This window comes from Dicentrarchus labrax, unplaced genomic scaffold, assembly GCF_905237075.1.
Source record: "Dicentrarchus labrax unplaced genomic scaffold, dlabrax2021, whole genome shotgun sequence".
In the NCBI taxonomy this organism is placed as follows: Eukaryota; Metazoa; Chordata; class Actinopteri; family Moronidae; genus Dicentrarchus; species Dicentrarchus labrax.
Window position 1 is genome coordinate 18,362,532 of NW_026136711.1, and position 16,814 is coordinate 18,379,345.

The following is a 16,814-nucleotide window of genomic DNA, read 5'->3' on the forward strand; positions in this document are numbered from 1 at the left end:
TAGTCTATGTTTGAACTCACTTGAATTATTTGTATGTTTAACCAATCTTTTAACAAAGCACGACACAGCTGCTGTTTTAAAATTTGTTCCCATTTTCCAGGTAGCAGTCGGTTCACGATTTGAAACATCGGGCCTCCTCCATTTACTTTAAAAGGGATTATTTTAAGGAAACCTCTGTGTGCTGTGTCTTATCATTGCCTGATGTTACTTTGAATATGATTCAAAATTGTTTGGCAAACAATCTCTTTCCTGTCTATTATGACAACTTCTCAAATATGCCTTCACTGTAAGGATACATGTTATGTTATAACCTTTAAATAAAGAGTCTATGCTGTTAGGTCAATTTCAATCACATCATCACTAAGACTCACGACTACCAGGGCACCTGCAATGATTAAATGATTTAGTTTATTCTGTATTACTTTTACATAAAGTATAAAACAAAGTACAACAAACCAAAATAGAAAACAAATGAGAAAAATGGGAAGGGGGGTGTACCACCTTGATTTCTTAACTATATGAGTTAAAACACTAAAGATTCATCAGTGGATCACACCCTCATGGAGCGGGTTTAGAATTCACCAAATAATTCATATACAACAAGAGTGCATACACAAAATATTGATAGAACAACTCAAGAGCGATTAATACAGTCTTAAGTACACTACTGGTTAATTTTCATCAGTCCTCTGTTCTCGGTTATTAAAAAAATGTATAAGCATTATGTATATTGAAATTAAATTGCACCGTCATTGGGATTGCATAGTGTGTTAGAGCGGAAACCAAAGGAAGCCCTCGTAGACTTCCCAGCGAAGCAGGTAGATGGTAGACACTGGTTGTCAGTAACCCCTCTTTTTGCTGATTTGCAAGGTCTGCCTTAATTACAATGAGATTTGTTTACATTTAATGGGTATTATTCACAGATTGCACCAAGGGACCATCTGGTCCATCCCTGTGTCATGAGTTTAGTTCCCTGAATATACATTTTCATACATATATATCTCTCCACTTGTGCCTCGAGATGAGATGTGCCTCAAGCTGCTATCCTCTTGTGCTTGGCTGAGTCATGCAAACATTCTGCTGCAAATGTAGGACACAATGTTAAAGCTAGATGAAGTGCTATTACTCTTCTTTTTTTTCTAGGTGGACTTAGAACTGGGGGGAAAAAAAATGTCAAGCATTATTTTTTTTTAAATTAAAAATATTAAAATGAACACATTTAATGTAACATGAAGTGGGGATAGTTACATCAGTCAGTCACCACAGTAGAACCCCACTGTAAGTACCACCAGTGCAAAGTGCAGTAATTCAATGAATCATATTCCTATTTACCTTGAAATGATTTAAGTATCTTTCTTAAATTGTGTGTTTGGCATGAGTGAATGTTATAATGGGACAATTGCAAAAGTAAAAAAAAAAAGAAAAACTATTTACATGTTGACATTAAGGGTTCATCACTGAAATACAGTATCATCCAGTACAAAGAACCTATACATTATGGCAAGGAGCACAAGGAAAGCACAAGATAGCTGAAAACCAAATACATTTTGCAAATAACATCTTGATGCAATTTTTTTTATCCTTTTCTTTTTCATACAATTACTTCACTTGCCAATCAAGGATGTTTCTCAGGCTGTGGCTCAGCTTTGCAACTGCATTCACAAGTGCTTATAAATCCAGTGACTGAACACAGAAAATAATCCAGATACATGATGACTTGCCTCTATTGACTACAGACTTACAGTACCAACAACAATCCTGTTGGAATTCAAAGTAATTCTTTACAAAGTTGCACAAAGACAAAACACAGTTTCGAGTGAACTTTTTGAGTGTGGAGAGGAAAAGGAAAGGGCCAGACTCTCAAACACTTGCTCTATTATGCAATACGAAACTGAGAGAGGGGTGCGACTGTTTAGCAATACAAAGTACAATGGCGATGGGTATTAGATGAACAGTTGTGGACTATCTTTCACCTTTTTACAAAATAACCTGGTAGCCTGAAAACAGTCATGATATTGGTTTGAGCCTCCTCTCCTTTTCTTTCTCCCCCCAACTGACTGACAGGAAAAGTCCCTGGCATTAACAGTGATAGCCCTCCCGGTAAACTCTCAAAGCTCTGCAGAATAATGTATGCTCCTGAACCATTACATATAATGCCTCATTGTTATAATAAAATAGACAATTTTTTTTGAGAAAGTGCAATGTTATATCTATCCTGACTAACAATGCTTTAAAGTTATTCATCTTTACCCTCCATTATACAACTAATATTCCACTTCAAAAGTACTGTCAAAACTGTTAAATCTTATTTACAATATTCTTTCTGCTACAGTTATCATCTCCCAGCTGGGTTAACTGTTCAGAAACTACCAACTGAGAGAGACAAGTCAAGCATTTATACATTTATACAGTTAAAAATATCTATACAGTAACGTACAGTATCTAAAATACAACAGGCCTTTATAGGTACAGTACAGAATATGGCCCCTTTCCTCTTTTATTTTGATCCCTTTGGATATCTGTCAGGTTTCCCACTACTAGTTAAAACCAAAAGGGAATAAACCGCCATTAATAACAGATTTGTTAAAATTAGGATAGGAATGTATGGCTGAAGTTTTATAAGGCAGGAAATATATTAGGGCAGAAAAGTTGTGAAAATCTATTTGGCTTCATTTTCATGGGACAAAATATGCTTTCTAAAATTATGCACACACACTGGCTACGTGTTTAATGGTTTGCTTTCTTCTGCCCTCTTTTATTCATCCATGTTAGTGAGAAATGACTCAGCGCATGTATTTGTGTGTGTTTGTTTGAAAAGCTGCAATGTAAAAATATTTCAAGTTGTTGATCGAAGTTTAGTAGCTCTTGGAAACTGTGTTGATACACAAAGGAAGTGTTTTAAGAGGTTTGTGGTTACAGAATAAGATGGATTTTCACGAAGAGATGAATATACAATTAATTTCAAAAGTGGTCCTGTTGTATGTGTCGTTTCACCCGTTCCCCAAAAAAAGTGCAACAGGGGCCGCTTTCTCTTTGTCGTATGCAGTACATGCTGCTTTCGTCCCATTTGCAAAATTGTATCTATAAAACACAGTGAACAACTCCAAACATGGCAGGTCCAATCACAGACATGCAGTGGCCAAGGTATGCTGGTGTCACACAGGGCTGGGTGGCAGTACGTGTGGGTCATGCTTTTCCTTTTCACCATCTGCTAAAGCCGAAGTCGGATGCTGGGATGATGGTGCAGAAGCATCCAGACTGTGGATAATGCCTGATCAAGCCAAAACCACCCTTTAACCCCTCACATGTTGTAAGCGACATATATGGGATCCAGCTGGTCAGCGAGGAAAGAGTCACGAAGGTGCATGCGTTGCTTCTCTCCCCTGGAGTTGATGGGTATAACCCCGGGGTCCACAATGACCACCACGCCCACGATGAGGTGGTGCTCCTCCAAGACTACATTGGTTATCAGAGGCACCAGGTCCAGCGCATCCTGCTCTGAACCACACAGCTCCGACACCACCACCAGCAGGTTGGTCCACGTAAACACAGCACTGTGAGGAACAAGAACAGGGTGACTGAGAACATAATCCTAATCCAAAAGCAATGTTAAAGGAATAGATTGACATTCTGGAAAATACATTTATTAGCTTTCCTGCTATAAAGAGTTAGAACTTAACTCACTTTAATCTGTACAGAAAACAAGTCTTTGAGCTAGTTAACCAGCTGCTGGCTGTAGCTTTGTATTGATGTACAGTCATGAGAGTGATATTGATCTTCTCTTCTAACTCTCTGCAAGAAAGCAAATAAGCGTATTTCCCAAAATGGTGGACTATTCCTCTAAACCAACTTTCTATTACTTCAGTATGTGGTCACTCTTTTTGAGTCTCAGTAACGAGAGAGAGAGAGAGAGAGAGAGAGAGAGAGAGAGAGAGAGAGAGAGAGAGAGAGAAAGAGGAAATTCAGTGGAGAGAGGGGAATGACATGGAGCAATGGGCATGGGGCAGACTCGAACCCACACCACTTGATACATGATACATGCTCTACCAGGTGAGCTACCAGACACCAGCTTATCATACTGTTAATTGTATCACCCAGTCAATCAGAGTCCTGGTTCATAGGATTAAAACATAGCAGGGATTATGTTGTGATGTCAGAAATGCTGAATGACAGCTAACAAGAAAACTACAAAATAAACCTTAGCACCTAGTAAAAGTCAGACTTTGTGTTCTTTAAATATCCATTTTCAACAGCACTCCTGTGCATATTTAAGCACTAAAGATTCAATTAAACACAATGGAACTAATAATATGTACTGTATGTATATCAAGAGCATTCTCACCTCTCAGCAATACTGCGGTGAGCCCGGGACACTGAGGTTTCAATGTCAATTGGGTGGTAGCGCAGCCCTCTTAGCTCCAATGTCTCATCCAGTGAGCCCACCACAAAGAGAGCATCATGCCGATCTGAGCATAGAAAAACAGGCAATGTAATCCACCAGAAAAGTATGCAGACAAAGTAGAAGAAAAAACAGCTAGGAGTGTATCTCTATCTCAAAATGAACTCATCAAGACTAAACTAAAGACTTCTGTCAGGGTCTATTTACCCCCACTGGCATCCAGCAGCTCGGTCCTCTTCACAAAACCCAAGTATCCCGTCCTGGCCCATAAGGTCTGTGGGTCTCCAAAGCTGAGCTTGGTGTTAAAGTGGTTGGCCTGAAGACTCTCCTCTCCGTAGATGGTGTAGTAGCCACTGGCACTGTGAGGGCTGTTCACCCAGATCTAAGAGAGAGAAGCACACTCACAGGGTCACAGCTGGTTTCAGAAGGAAGAAGGCTTTACCCACAACTTTGTCAATATACCGTCATGTCATTATATCATCACAAAGATGAGTGTCTATTTACGGCTTCCTCTCACCTCGCCTAGATGAGAATCACCCAGTGGACCTCTGGTCTCTGGATTTACGATTATTACCCGAACACCTGGCAGTATCTGTATATTAAAGAAATGAGTCAATATGCACCACTTTTTCTTCTTGTTCCTACAGCTGAATGTTTGAGCTGCTCACTGTGCAGAATGATGTACGTGCAGAGTTTGACACCAGAATGATGTTTTCACATTCATCTGCTGAAAGTTTCTCTCACTGAAAATCCGATTTTAAGGGGTGGGGGCCTACAAGCATGATTTGTGACATTGAAAATAGTTTGGGAGTCAATCATGGTCCAGTATGCAACTTCTACAGTCTGATGTAGAAACTTGAAGCAATCAGTGTACAAACACTGAGAATAGACTTTACGGTGAATTAGAAGACATCTTAACACAAAAATCAGACATACATTATTTTTTTTATTTGTTTTTTGTCCTAATACATGTCTGGAGGGACGCTTTAATAAGTCATCAACTCAATCTATACCATGGGTGCATTCATGTAGCATCTCACCTTGCCAGACTCCATAAGAGGAAGACTCTGAGGTGCTCCTCTCTCCACCAGCCTCACTCTGCAATGTCACATACATAAGCAGAAATATACAATCATGTATTTAATAAAGAAAAACAGCAAACCTTTTTTTCTAAATGTAAAGTATCCATCTGAATGGATGAATATGTATATGAATATATTACTATATACAGCGTATATCTACTGTTTAGGATTGCTGGGTTTATGAGGTTGATGTGGGAGTTTTTTCTTGTTTTCACCATAGATCTAAGATCTTTTATTGACTGCATCATGATTTAAAGCGTTTTGAATTATGTGATTTAGAAGAGATATACATTAACTGCAGCTTTTATTAAATATGAGTCTGTTTCAAGCGTTTTTATTGCTGCTTAGAAAAAAATATACAAAATGCAAAAGTAGACATCATTACATAATACAATTTAACTCCTTAAATTTAGAAAGCTCATGCTCGGACACTAAAGACTTTCACCCTGGTTGAACTGATCAATGTGTTCCTACCTGTCATGGCGCAGGGACTTCATGTCCACATAAACTGTACAGGGATCAGGACCAGTGGTGCCCTGTAACACACAATACAAACAGATACATACAAGTCCCACTGGTTCTCATCTAGGTATGAGTCTAATTGTACGTATATGTGAAGCCAGGTTAAGCTGGTTGGTGTACCTGCAGGCAAATGGCCAGGTTAACCCTGGATCCAAAAGCAGTGCTGACAGCTCTGGACGACAGCCCCACGTCCTTAAACAGTTTGGAGAAGGAGTGTGAGAGGGCGAGACGAGGGCGCTCCTCTGCTATCACCACACAGCTCCGCACACACGAGAGGTTCACACCACGGGCCTAAAACACATGCACACAAAATTATCAAATCCTTGAGAAATATTCTATGTCTGTCACACATGATTCTCCATCTATGCATGCAGTCCTCACCTTGAGTAACTCAGTCTGAGTGCCAAGTCCTTTAGTGCAGAGCTCCATCACAGAGTAGGAGCAGAAGGTGTCTCTGATACGGTACTGACTGAGCGTGCTCAGCCACAGGGACAAGCAGCTCTCCAGCTCAAAGGGAGGAATCAGGACGGACTGGTGACCTGAGTAAACACTAAAAGACAAGATATGAAGGTAAGAAAGTGGATGAATGGATGAGGAACAACACAATAGAGACCAGAACCATGGTATGTAGCATGTATGTACTGCAGGTGATGGTTTACTATACCTTGCGAGGCACCACAAGACAAAACCCAGACCACAGTAAGGATCTAGGCAGATGGCTATTTGGCGAGAGGAGTACAGTTCACACTGCAGCTTTATAGAGCGACAAAGTGCACTGACTGCTGCATGAGAGATCTGCAACAAACAAGAAAACACATTAGAAACTCAAAGGAAAATGTCACACCGACTCTTTTGTGATTAAGTTTTCTAATTTGTTGGTTTGGTGTACTGACTTTCTGTCTTTGCCTACTTCTACTTTGTAATGTCTTTCACATACTACAGTAAAATACATTTTCCAGTGCAACATGGCTTGTGGCTGCATTGCATTATATTAAGATTCAGGTAAATGTATATAAGTGGAGACTTTGTGTCACTTCTAGCTCTTCTATGATGGATTACCTGCTGTATGTTTTGAATATCAGTGTAGACTGACAGCTTTATAAAGAGGCTATTGACTTTATTCTGTTACTGATACGGTTACTGATTGGGGTCTGGCAAAGGTCAGTAGGTATGAGCTCAATGGCTAATAGCTTTAATAACTTAAATCACTTCTTTTTCTCTCCATGCAGATGCACAGATGTTTTTCAGACTTAAACTTTGTAGTGGGTTTTCAAGATGTGGTCTGGATATGTGCATCTATGATTCTGTGGAACTGAAAAAAACAACCTGTCTCTGCTAATGTTTTGATGGTTTAACATTTTTCTACTGCACCTGCAATAGAAATATGTGACATGACAAATCAGCCATATTTATTAAGCCAGTTATATATAATGAAAAAAAAGGAAAAATAGGTCCACAAATGCACACATCATTGTGCTTCTTAAGTTGGTTATAATTAAGCACCCTAAGTAGAATTTAGTAAAATTTTGAGACTGTATTCAGGCTTGAGAAGTATCTTATTATCTCAATGAAATGCACTGAAACAAATATATAAGTGACACAAAAAAACTGGACTCATCTACCGGTCAGTGAGTCAAAAAGTTAACATCGGACACTGATGTGGATATTGGATTGCTATCAAGAGCAAACACAGCAATGTTTGAAAGGGAACGTTATCTGTCTCACCTTCACCCCAGTGAGCATGCCTGTAGTGGACACGCTGAAGTCAAGATAAGCAATCATCTCTGCTGTAGGCGGCTTATAGATCTGTGGAGGCCGGCGGCGAGGAAGGTCATCTGCAAATAAGAACAGTGCACAGAACAAATTAAACATTAAATGATAATGAGCAATAATCACAGGACAAAATTAATAATTACCATTATGATGTATTTTTTTACTGTTGATTATTGATCTCAGATACTGCTACTAGAATCAGATATTTATTTATTGGTCATGCAAATTCAGTGTAGACACATTTGAATTTGCCCACAGATATAAAAAACAATAAATATAATAATAATAATAATATTAATAATAATAATACGAACACAATGTAGACAGTATAGCTGCAAGCACCAAAAGTGCACCAAGCACTTATCTACCCACAAGTTTATCTACCCACTGAGCAATTTTGGTATTAACTGGAGCATTGCAGATAAATGTCCCTCTTCCTGTTTGTCTTAATGCTGCAAACTCTGTCACAGCAAAAGGTCATAAGTAACTGACACGAGTGTTTCTGACAGAACTGTGCACTTTATACACAACTAACTTTATACTGACTACGATGACGACTACCCGCAACTGATAAGCCTATCTTGAATTTGACTCATGAGAAAGTTAACTACTGTAAACAGTGCATGTATTGTTCATTCAAAAGTAGTCATTTCTTATTACAAATACCTAAAATAGATGAATTAAGAAGACACACAGGTTTTTCTAACCATCTGTATTATCATTTGGTATCTTACCTGTGTCAATGATTGTTGGCCACGTTTTAATGTTCACAGAGGCAGCAGCCTCTTTGGAGCGCAGAGTCCTCATGAGATTTTGAGTGGTAAGGATACATGCAGCTTTACTGACCTGGTAACAGAACACAGGCTTGATTCATTTGAACAGGAGAAGGATCTACAGTATCATGAGCTATCTTCCTATAGCCCAACTGATAGTGGATTTTTGAGAATGATACAGATATTATTTTTGGAATGATGAAAAATCCAATTACAACATGTTTTTTTTAAGTATGATTTTTTTTGCATAAAAACAGTATATATGACCAGGATTTTGTGCTGAGCGGCACAAAATACAGCCAATAACAGGTCACACCTACAGTGTATGCAAGATTGCCTTTAGAAATTATGCGATTTAATGATAGAAAACATTTCACAGTAACTGGATGCCCTTATTGTCAGTTTAAGTCATTATTCTCATGTTTGGTGAACGGCATTTTTTCGTTATGGAGACTTAAGAGGTCTAAGCAAGCAAGAAAATGTTGCTCAATAACAAAACAGAACAGTCATAAATAAATAAAATCATACAAGTTTTAGGTAGTAGGGTCAGCTTAGGTAGCTCAATGCCCAATGTCTCCAGGTTATTAATATATACATAGAGGCTACAACTAAAATAAGACTGTGATATTAGGATTAAATTAATTAACACACATGTATGTTCACAAAAACCAATGAGTATGCAATAACACGCGTGCATGTGCAAAAAAGCACACACACTTACATCAATAATCATGCGGACAGTAGGCAGCGTGGCTGCCAGGTTCTGAGGGTGCGGAGGTCTGACATTTACAGGAACACATCCAGCGTAGAGACAGCCATAGAAGGCGGCTATCAAATCGATGCCTGAGAGAAAGATTGAGGACAAAGGTAGGGTAAAAAAATGGGGACACTATCCACGTCTCAGAATAATTAATCTCAACAGAAGTAAAATGTAGAAAGGGACAGGAAGCCAGAGGCAGGACCCACCAGGAGGATAGAGCAGCACTACGTTCTCTCCAGTGTTGATGCTGCCTTTCTCAGTAAGCGCTGCAGCTATCTTCTCCGCCCGCTTGTGAAGCTGCACGCAGGTCGCTGTGCTCACTGCTACACCCTGAAGGACAGGAGTAATGCACAGAGGAAGAGATACAAATTCACTAAAAACACAAGGTGTAATTCATGTTGCTAACATTTAACATTAATCTTATGCTTTACAGTAAATGAATAGATTGGTTTGGTACCTTGGCATTAAGTAGAACGAAGAGGACATGGTCGGGGTCAGTCTGAGCCCTCCAGTGTAGAGCCTCTGTCAAATACTGATGCTGAAAAAAAAAAACCCAAAAAATAATTATAAGCATGTACTGTACATCTGAGGGTGTGATTTAATAATCTGTATACATGGATGACGTTTGTGCTGATGGAGGAACTTAATTTAATACACCTAAATAAAACAAAATAAAGTGGTGCTCAGAGACTGCATACCTCAGTACACAGCTGTCACAGCATAAATTATCTCTTGCCAATGTGCAAACAATTTATACCACATACTCTGAGCCAATCCAGCTCTTAAATTAATGAACAATAACTTAGATTGCGAAAGGTACGTCTGCAGTAAAACAAGGGATAACAACAGAAGGTGCATATCTTGTGACACAGATAAAAAATGAAAAACAAAAGAAAAAACATGCACATTTTTGCTTGCATCATATTTTAACAGTACACAAAATGAGAGCACAGTACAATGTCAATTAGAGAATGACAAGAATAAATAAAGGTGTGGGGAAGATGCCAGAAGGGGGCCATAATTCTTACCATCACAGTGGGCCACATACAGAGCTACATCCACAGAGACGAGAGCAGAAAGAGAGAAGATTTTTTTACATCTATAATACTGAGCTGTGGCAGAGCCTGGGCCGTTGTTACACAATGCACACACAAAGTCTTTAAACCTAACTATTTTCTATTATATCACACTATGTGAACTGGTACTGATCATGTGCACAGGTTTGCTGCTGATTCTGAAGGACATGCATGTGGCTCTTTTGGAAACTGGAATGTGGTTAAAAAGTAATCAGATACAGAGTTAGTGGCTTGTTGAAAGTGAGAATTACAGTATTTATGGTCACACTACCTTCCGGACGAGATCCTGGTCTTCGATCATGCCGAGGTCCCTGCCTGCAGCCTGGGCAATCCTCTTCCCTGCCACCAGGTTGCCCACCATCACGGATGCAGGACCGACACCGACTACATGAGAAAAATAACACAAAAAAAGAATCCTTGTACTACAGCATAAGTGATAAAGCACCTCCCACGGTTAAGTTTTACCCAAGAAGACCGTAATACTTGTCAGAATTCATAATTGGCTGCAATTATTAACTGACTCGACAGTACAAATTCTACACAGCATTACTGTTTGGGGAAATACTGGGTTAGATGTTTTCAAGGACACAGACTGTGGACATGGAAAGAGGAGCGATGGGTGAATGTGTTTAGTATTTTGGTAAAATGTACAGTTTGTATATTGAATAGGGGCACATCAGTCTTTGTTTTCTAATAGTTTAGGGCTGACCTGGGCAAAATACGGACCACAGGCCGGATTCAGCCCACTGACTAAATATATATCTAACTACATATAATATAATGATAAATAATTATAATATAATTTTAATTCCTGTTAATCAATTATTGGGCCTTCATTCTGAAAGGGGTCAGTGCTGTGTTCTCTGGTGATGATAATGAACTGTATCTTTTACTAAACTGTAACTTTAGCTACTTGATGCTGCAGGTCCATTTGTTTACATGGTTCTTCTTCTGTCTCGGGTTTCCATGGAGTATCATAAAAACGAGTTTTGGACCCTTCCAACAAAAAAAAAAATGTGTCCACAATTCACACACAGCAATTCAGAAAGGGTGACTAACAGTATAAGTGATTACTGTGTTAGCCAGCTATTAGCTCTTAGCTCTTAGACAGCTACATGCAGACTTCATTCCTCCCAGTAGCAACTAATCAAATTTATATCCGGCCCATGTCAGCCTGATCAATTTCTCATGTGGTGCCCCATGGAAACTATTCGCCACTATGGAAATAAGTTTCCTTTAACTTTTAGTGTTTTTATTCTCAGGCTTCAATTTTATGGGTAACACTTTGTGTTGTATGCTATCTACAGGTTGTTTCATTTAGTTTCTTTTGGTATTTTGTGTTTCTGCAGGTCCATATTTGATTGATTTTTGTTTGTTTGTTTTGGTGTTTTGGACAATTGTGTTATGTGTAGGTTGTTTTATGACATTTGCTGAACGGGGCCAACATGGCAGGAATATAACTTTCCCAAATTCAGAAAACTGTTATGTGTGCGTTATGTAACACACATAACCATGCTCTTATTTTACATAACACTTCATATCCTGACTGACTCTGGCATGCGGGACAATCAACAATTTCTCTCCTTCTATCTTTGTGGATACGATCAGTTGTTACTAACCATCATAAAAGGGCTCAATATACATTTTACAAGCCTGGTTTACAGATATGCTCCACCTACCAGGCTGCTTCTGGCGAGGCTTTGGCAGGTTGGTGACACACGTATGGGGACACATTAGGATGTTGCAGGGGTGCAGGTTGCCGTCTAAGAAGAACTGCTTGGTGTCAGAGATGTGGATGCCACCCAGGGGTGTTTTAGGTAAGGTGTTGGCCGGGACCAGAGCCAGACAGTAGAGGCCCACCTGATGGATGCTATCGATAGCCTACAGAGGAAACAAAACATCAAGACAAAGTTTGTTAAATAGTGATTATGAATTAAACCTGATTTTACAGAAATACAAAGTACTTTGCTTACATTTGTTGAGTATGTTTATCTTGACACACAAAAGAAGTGCGCTGTTCCATGTTTACCTGAAGCACTCGGCTCATCCACTGGAAGCTGTCCTCCTCACTGGCATCTGGCCTCTGCTCCGCCACAATCACAACCCTCTCGTCATAGAACACTGTGACTGAAAACACAGTGATCCTGACATGCACAAACACAGAAACACACACAAATATATTAAATCAGAAGTCAGACGTTTTCACAAAAGCCGTTCAAATGCAACCTGAAACTCATGCCATGTTCTGGGCCTGCTGTGCTTCCTTTGTACCACCAGATGTCAGCAGCGTTAAATAAGTATTCACATTTGACCAACAGAGGAGCTCATCTTTTTTCTGAACACACTTTGTATAAAAAGGAACTTGGTGGTCCCCTCACCTCCCGCGGTACACAGTCTTGACCGGCTCCACAGCAAGAGCAGTGGCCACCAAGTCGTCAGCGTTATGCCTCCGCCCGCTCACCATCAGCAGACCCTCGATCTTACCCACCACAAAGATCAGGCTTCCCTGTGCGAAGGGGGGGGGAAGACACACAGCGGGGTCATTATACTGTAAGTATAAAGACCCATTCAAAGACAGAGAGAAGGATGGTTTCTAGGAGGGCTCAAGTTACCTCAGATGTTGTACTGTAATGAAAAGTCCTACTTACTGGGCCAACAAACCCCAAGAGGCCTGACCGCACAAATGGAATCTCTCCAATGGGAACTCCATTAGCATTAACCGGTATCACCTGAAGACGACGACAGAAAATATAGCACAAAAAGAGATAAATCAAGTTAATTATTTTATGAGATTGAATCAGTACAGGCAGGCTGTGGGTGTTAGTATGCATTCATACCTCAAAGGTGTTTTTGGTGACTCCAGGCAGCCCGTAGTACATGTTGCCTCCAGCACGGGAATTTACTATTATCTCTCCTATCTCATCTGTTTTACACAACTGAGGAGGCCCGTCTGGCCTAACAATGCACATTAGAGCTGGAGACACACAAAGGTAACATTTAGAAAATATGGACTTCATAACTTAAAGGTATATTAAATCTTCTGTTATGATTTGGCACTATATAAATAAAGTTCAAAATTAAATCTTGTTTATCTATCAAAGATCTATAATTGCACAAATGTTTTTTCTTCCTCTAGCTGTTGAGGTTGGCAGATCAAAAGATATTCAAGGGAATATAGATTGCTTGAGCTGTGTGATTTTAGAGAAATGGAAAGAGTCTAATTTTCCTCTGTATTGTAGATACTATAATGACATAAGAGCATCAATATTTAATTAAATAGTTTAACAAAACCCTGAAATATTCTGGGGTAGAGACAATGGGAATGGTTATTTCATTTTGATGTGTGTGAGTTACTGAGCAGTCTCAAAAGTTGAAAAATGTGCCTTTGTTCTGAGTTTTCCAGTAAGGCCACAATTACATTTGTATGTTTTGTCATAATATTTATTATGATTTGTGTTGTAGACACGAAGGCCTGAATTCTGAATTTAATGAAGTGTTGTAGGTCAATAATGCTTTTTATGTAAGGTTTTCCCACAAGCACTTTCCTTTTGACTTGTTTATCTTTCCATCTATCCTCACCTCCAGGCATGACATGCCCAACATCTTGCACAGTCAGGGCGGAGTTCTTGTCCTCTGTGTTGACCCTGATGACACCGTGGCTCAGGCCGCCCATGGAAAGAATGGCACGGGCGGGGAGAGGTGCGCCAGGGACTCCCGGTCTACACAAGAGAGAGTTTGATCAAACATGAACATTTTCCCTCCTTCCCATCTGTTCTCACAGTCAGCCATCTGCCCACCCACCTATGTACACCACCACATAAGACAGACTGCATCTTCATTCACCCTGCCAGACCAGTCATTTTATTAATCATCACATCCTTTCATGGGTCTTAGATTGAAATAGAGGGAAGAAATTGGAGGTTGGTGGGACAAAAAACTTTATTTTTCATCTTACATAATGCTTAAAAAAATCTAACAGGATATATGATTAAGTGACATACCTGCGTATAGCTACTGTCATGGCCTCAGGGGAGGTGGCACAGGGACAGATAACCTCAGGCTTCAGCCCGTGGGACTGAAACACGTTCAGGAAGGCATCACAGGAAGACACCGACCCTGGACAGCAGAGAGATTCAACATATTACATCTAATTTGTGGCGCTTGAAAATAACTAGTTTTGCAAAGCTGGGAGTCATGAAGCACTCACAGGGGTTAGCACCATCAGCAACCACCAGCATACGTAACGAAGCCAGACTGGTGTCTCTCTGCTCCCTATGGGCCATCATGGCCCAGTGTAGATCACGGCACTTCACCAAAGCTACACGAGCTGCACGGGAATGAGAGTGACATGTCGTGTTAGACGAGAAATTCTTTTATATGGCATTACTATTCACAAGCTGAGAGACCAGTGTAATTTACCTTTGTGGATGTGGACCCTTTGCACCCAGGAGAGAGGACAAGCCTTCATAACAGCATAAGGAACACTGATTGTGTGTATCCTGTTCATCACAGCCTAGAAATAAACAAAACCTGATTAAGCAGCTAATACAGTCTCTATTTTTTTCACCATCATGACAAAGACCTCACATGGGGACATTTTACTAAACGATGTTCTTAAATTATAGAAATCTTTAAAAAGACTCCCCATCTTCCAACAGAATCTGAGAGTTTATTGGTCTAATTGCTAAAAAGCTTAGTGCTTTAACAGTCAAATAGTTTAGTTTATTGTGCCACTAAAAATGCTGTAAAGTGTTAATAAATTCAATTGCATAAATAACTGCAGTGGTATTATGTGGGTGAGATAAACAACAACACAACATCAAGTCCCAAAAAAACAATGGGACTTTTTATCTGTCCATCACAGAATCCATGAGGTTTTTATGATTTGGTGAATTTACCAGATACTTGAGAACACAGACCATAAAATCCCCTTTTCTGTTCTGTTCTGGTGCGACTAGAATAATCTAAAAGCACTTATCAGGAAGCACCAGAGTAAAGAACCTACTGTAGACAGACAGCTTGCATGTGCATTAAATCATATGTAAACACACCCATGCATACATCGACACACTTACCGTGAGTACTCCATGCCACAGGCCCATATCCTTTTTAAAGTCCAGGACATTCACTAAAGTTTCCCCTTAAAGTGATGAAAGGCAGAAGTGACTTCAGACTTAAATAAAACAACTGTATGAATAATAAAAATAAATCTTCAGATGATGATGACAATGCAGGTCTTTACTCACCCTCACAGTAGTTGCAGGCCTGGGTCAGTGCTTGACAGTGGGTCAACATGGCAACTTTAGACACAGCCACACCCACCACTGTGCCATCTTTACTCGCCTTGTACTACACAGAGAAGAAACACAAGAGGAACCTGTGAACACTTGTGTAAACTGCAACAAGCTTGTCTTTTCATATCACATCAGGATGCAGGAATGGTTTTAATGTTCCCAAATTAAATACTGTTCTTTATTGTGACCCAGTTGTGTGCCAGACAACCGCCAGTTACACAATATAGTCTCCGTAAAAGCAGTAACTGGATAATGTAACCTGCAGCAGCTCTGTTACCTCTATATATGCAGGGTCAGTGTTGGCGGTGGGGATGTGTGGCTGCCAGTCTTTGGAAGGCTTGGTCAGGTATTTTGAGTCTGTCACCACCCACTTTAGTCGAGGCCAGCCTATCAGAGAAAGGAATCAGTGAAAGTAAAATCAAGGGTGCTTACAATTTACTTCAGAATGTAAAAAAGGGATATTCATCACCTCTTCATCACAACACCATAGAGTACAGAGTACACAGTACCCTTTGCATAACAATGTTGTGCACAAACAGTCTGAAGGTGACCTGAAATTTAGCCATCATGTTTTACTTTCAGCAGTATTTCATACAGACCTTTAAACTGCAGTATTTCCCCGGTGGGCGTCTTGGGTAAACCTTTCAGACAGATCTCACTGGTCAGAGCCAGACCGACACCACAGCTACCGAGCAAGAACCCCACCTGGCTGATACCAGCATCCTAAAAACACAACATACATATTCATAGTTAAACAGAAAAAAATATTTCTGTACTGACAAAATTCACATGTTCCTGTGAGGGTTTTTATTTTACCTTGCGAGAGAGTGGTACTTCAATAGGTACAGGTATAACTTCAGCCAGGAGACAGCCGTAGAAGGCTACCCAGAACATCCCAGGGTCACTGTTGGGGTACACCAACGCCACCTACAAAGATATAAAACTTTACATTTAGGATCGTTTTACATTAAATTAGAAGGAGAAAAACATGTCTGTATGGACATAAACACTGATGGTAAAATGTTTTCTGAGTATTTTCTGAGTAATAACAGGTTTGCAGCTCTCTGAGGCTGCACTTTGAGCTAAATGCTAACATCAGCATAGGAACGTGCAGAATAACAATGCTAACATTAAG

The 16,814-nt window shown here is 39.9% G+C and overlaps 1 protein-coding gene across 4 annotated transcripts in view; it reads right to left on the bottom strand.

Annotated features, from left to right (window-relative positions):
• Positions 1-389: 389 nt before the first annotated feature.
• The window catches only part of dip2bb (disco-interacting protein 2 homolog Bb), a 40,172-nt gene continuing 23,747 nt past the window's right edge, over positions 390-16,814 (bottom strand). For 2 of the 4 annotated variants that reach the window (XM_051413914.1, XM_051413913.1), the window contains 30 exons: positions 16,496-16,606; positions 16,279-16,402; positions 15,957-16,066; positions 15,632-15,734; positions 15,461-15,525; positions 14,805-14,898; positions 14,593-14,712; positions 14,387-14,501; positions 13,965-14,104; positions 13,223-13,359; positions 13,034-13,114; positions 12,764-12,891; positions 12,415-12,529; positions 12,065-12,266; positions 10,657-10,769; positions 10,338-10,361; positions 9,767-9,847; positions 9,516-9,639; positions 9,271-9,392; positions 8,511-8,622; positions 7,729-7,838; positions 6,668-6,798; positions 6,385-6,553; positions 6,124-6,294; positions 5,956-6,017; positions 5,440-5,497; positions 4,917-4,991; positions 4,607-4,781; positions 4,343-4,466; positions 390-3,554 (listed from right to left, as the gene is read on the bottom strand). In XM_051413914.1, the coding sequence (XP_051269874.1) occupies positions 3,302-3,554; positions 4,343-4,466; positions 4,607-4,781; positions 4,917-4,991; positions 5,440-5,497; positions 5,956-6,017; positions 6,124-6,294; positions 6,385-6,553; positions 6,668-6,798; positions 7,729-7,838; positions 8,511-8,622; positions 9,271-9,392; positions 9,516-9,639; positions 9,767-9,847; positions 10,338-10,361; positions 10,657-10,769; positions 12,065-12,266; positions 12,415-12,529; positions 12,764-12,891; positions 13,034-13,114; positions 13,223-13,359; positions 13,965-14,104; positions 14,387-14,501; positions 14,593-14,712; positions 14,805-14,898; positions 15,461-15,525; positions 15,632-15,734; positions 15,957-16,066; positions 16,279-16,402; positions 16,496-16,606 (3,549 nt within the window). In that variant the 3' untranslated portion in view covers positions 390-3,301. The remainder of the gene's footprint in view (positions 3,555-4,342; positions 4,467-4,606; positions 4,782-4,916; positions 4,992-5,439; positions 5,498-5,955; positions 6,018-6,123; positions 6,295-6,384; positions 6,554-6,667; positions 6,799-7,728; positions 7,839-8,510; positions 8,623-9,270; positions 9,393-9,515; positions 9,640-9,766; positions 9,848-10,337; positions 10,362-10,656; positions 10,770-12,064; positions 12,267-12,414; positions 12,530-12,763; positions 12,892-13,033; positions 13,115-13,222; positions 13,360-13,964; positions 14,105-14,386; positions 14,502-14,592; positions 14,713-14,804; positions 14,899-15,460; positions 15,526-15,631; positions 15,735-15,956; positions 16,067-16,278; positions 16,403-16,495; positions 16,607-16,814) is intronic. The other 2 variants (XM_051413916.1, XM_051413915.1) reach the window with 1 other exon arrangement.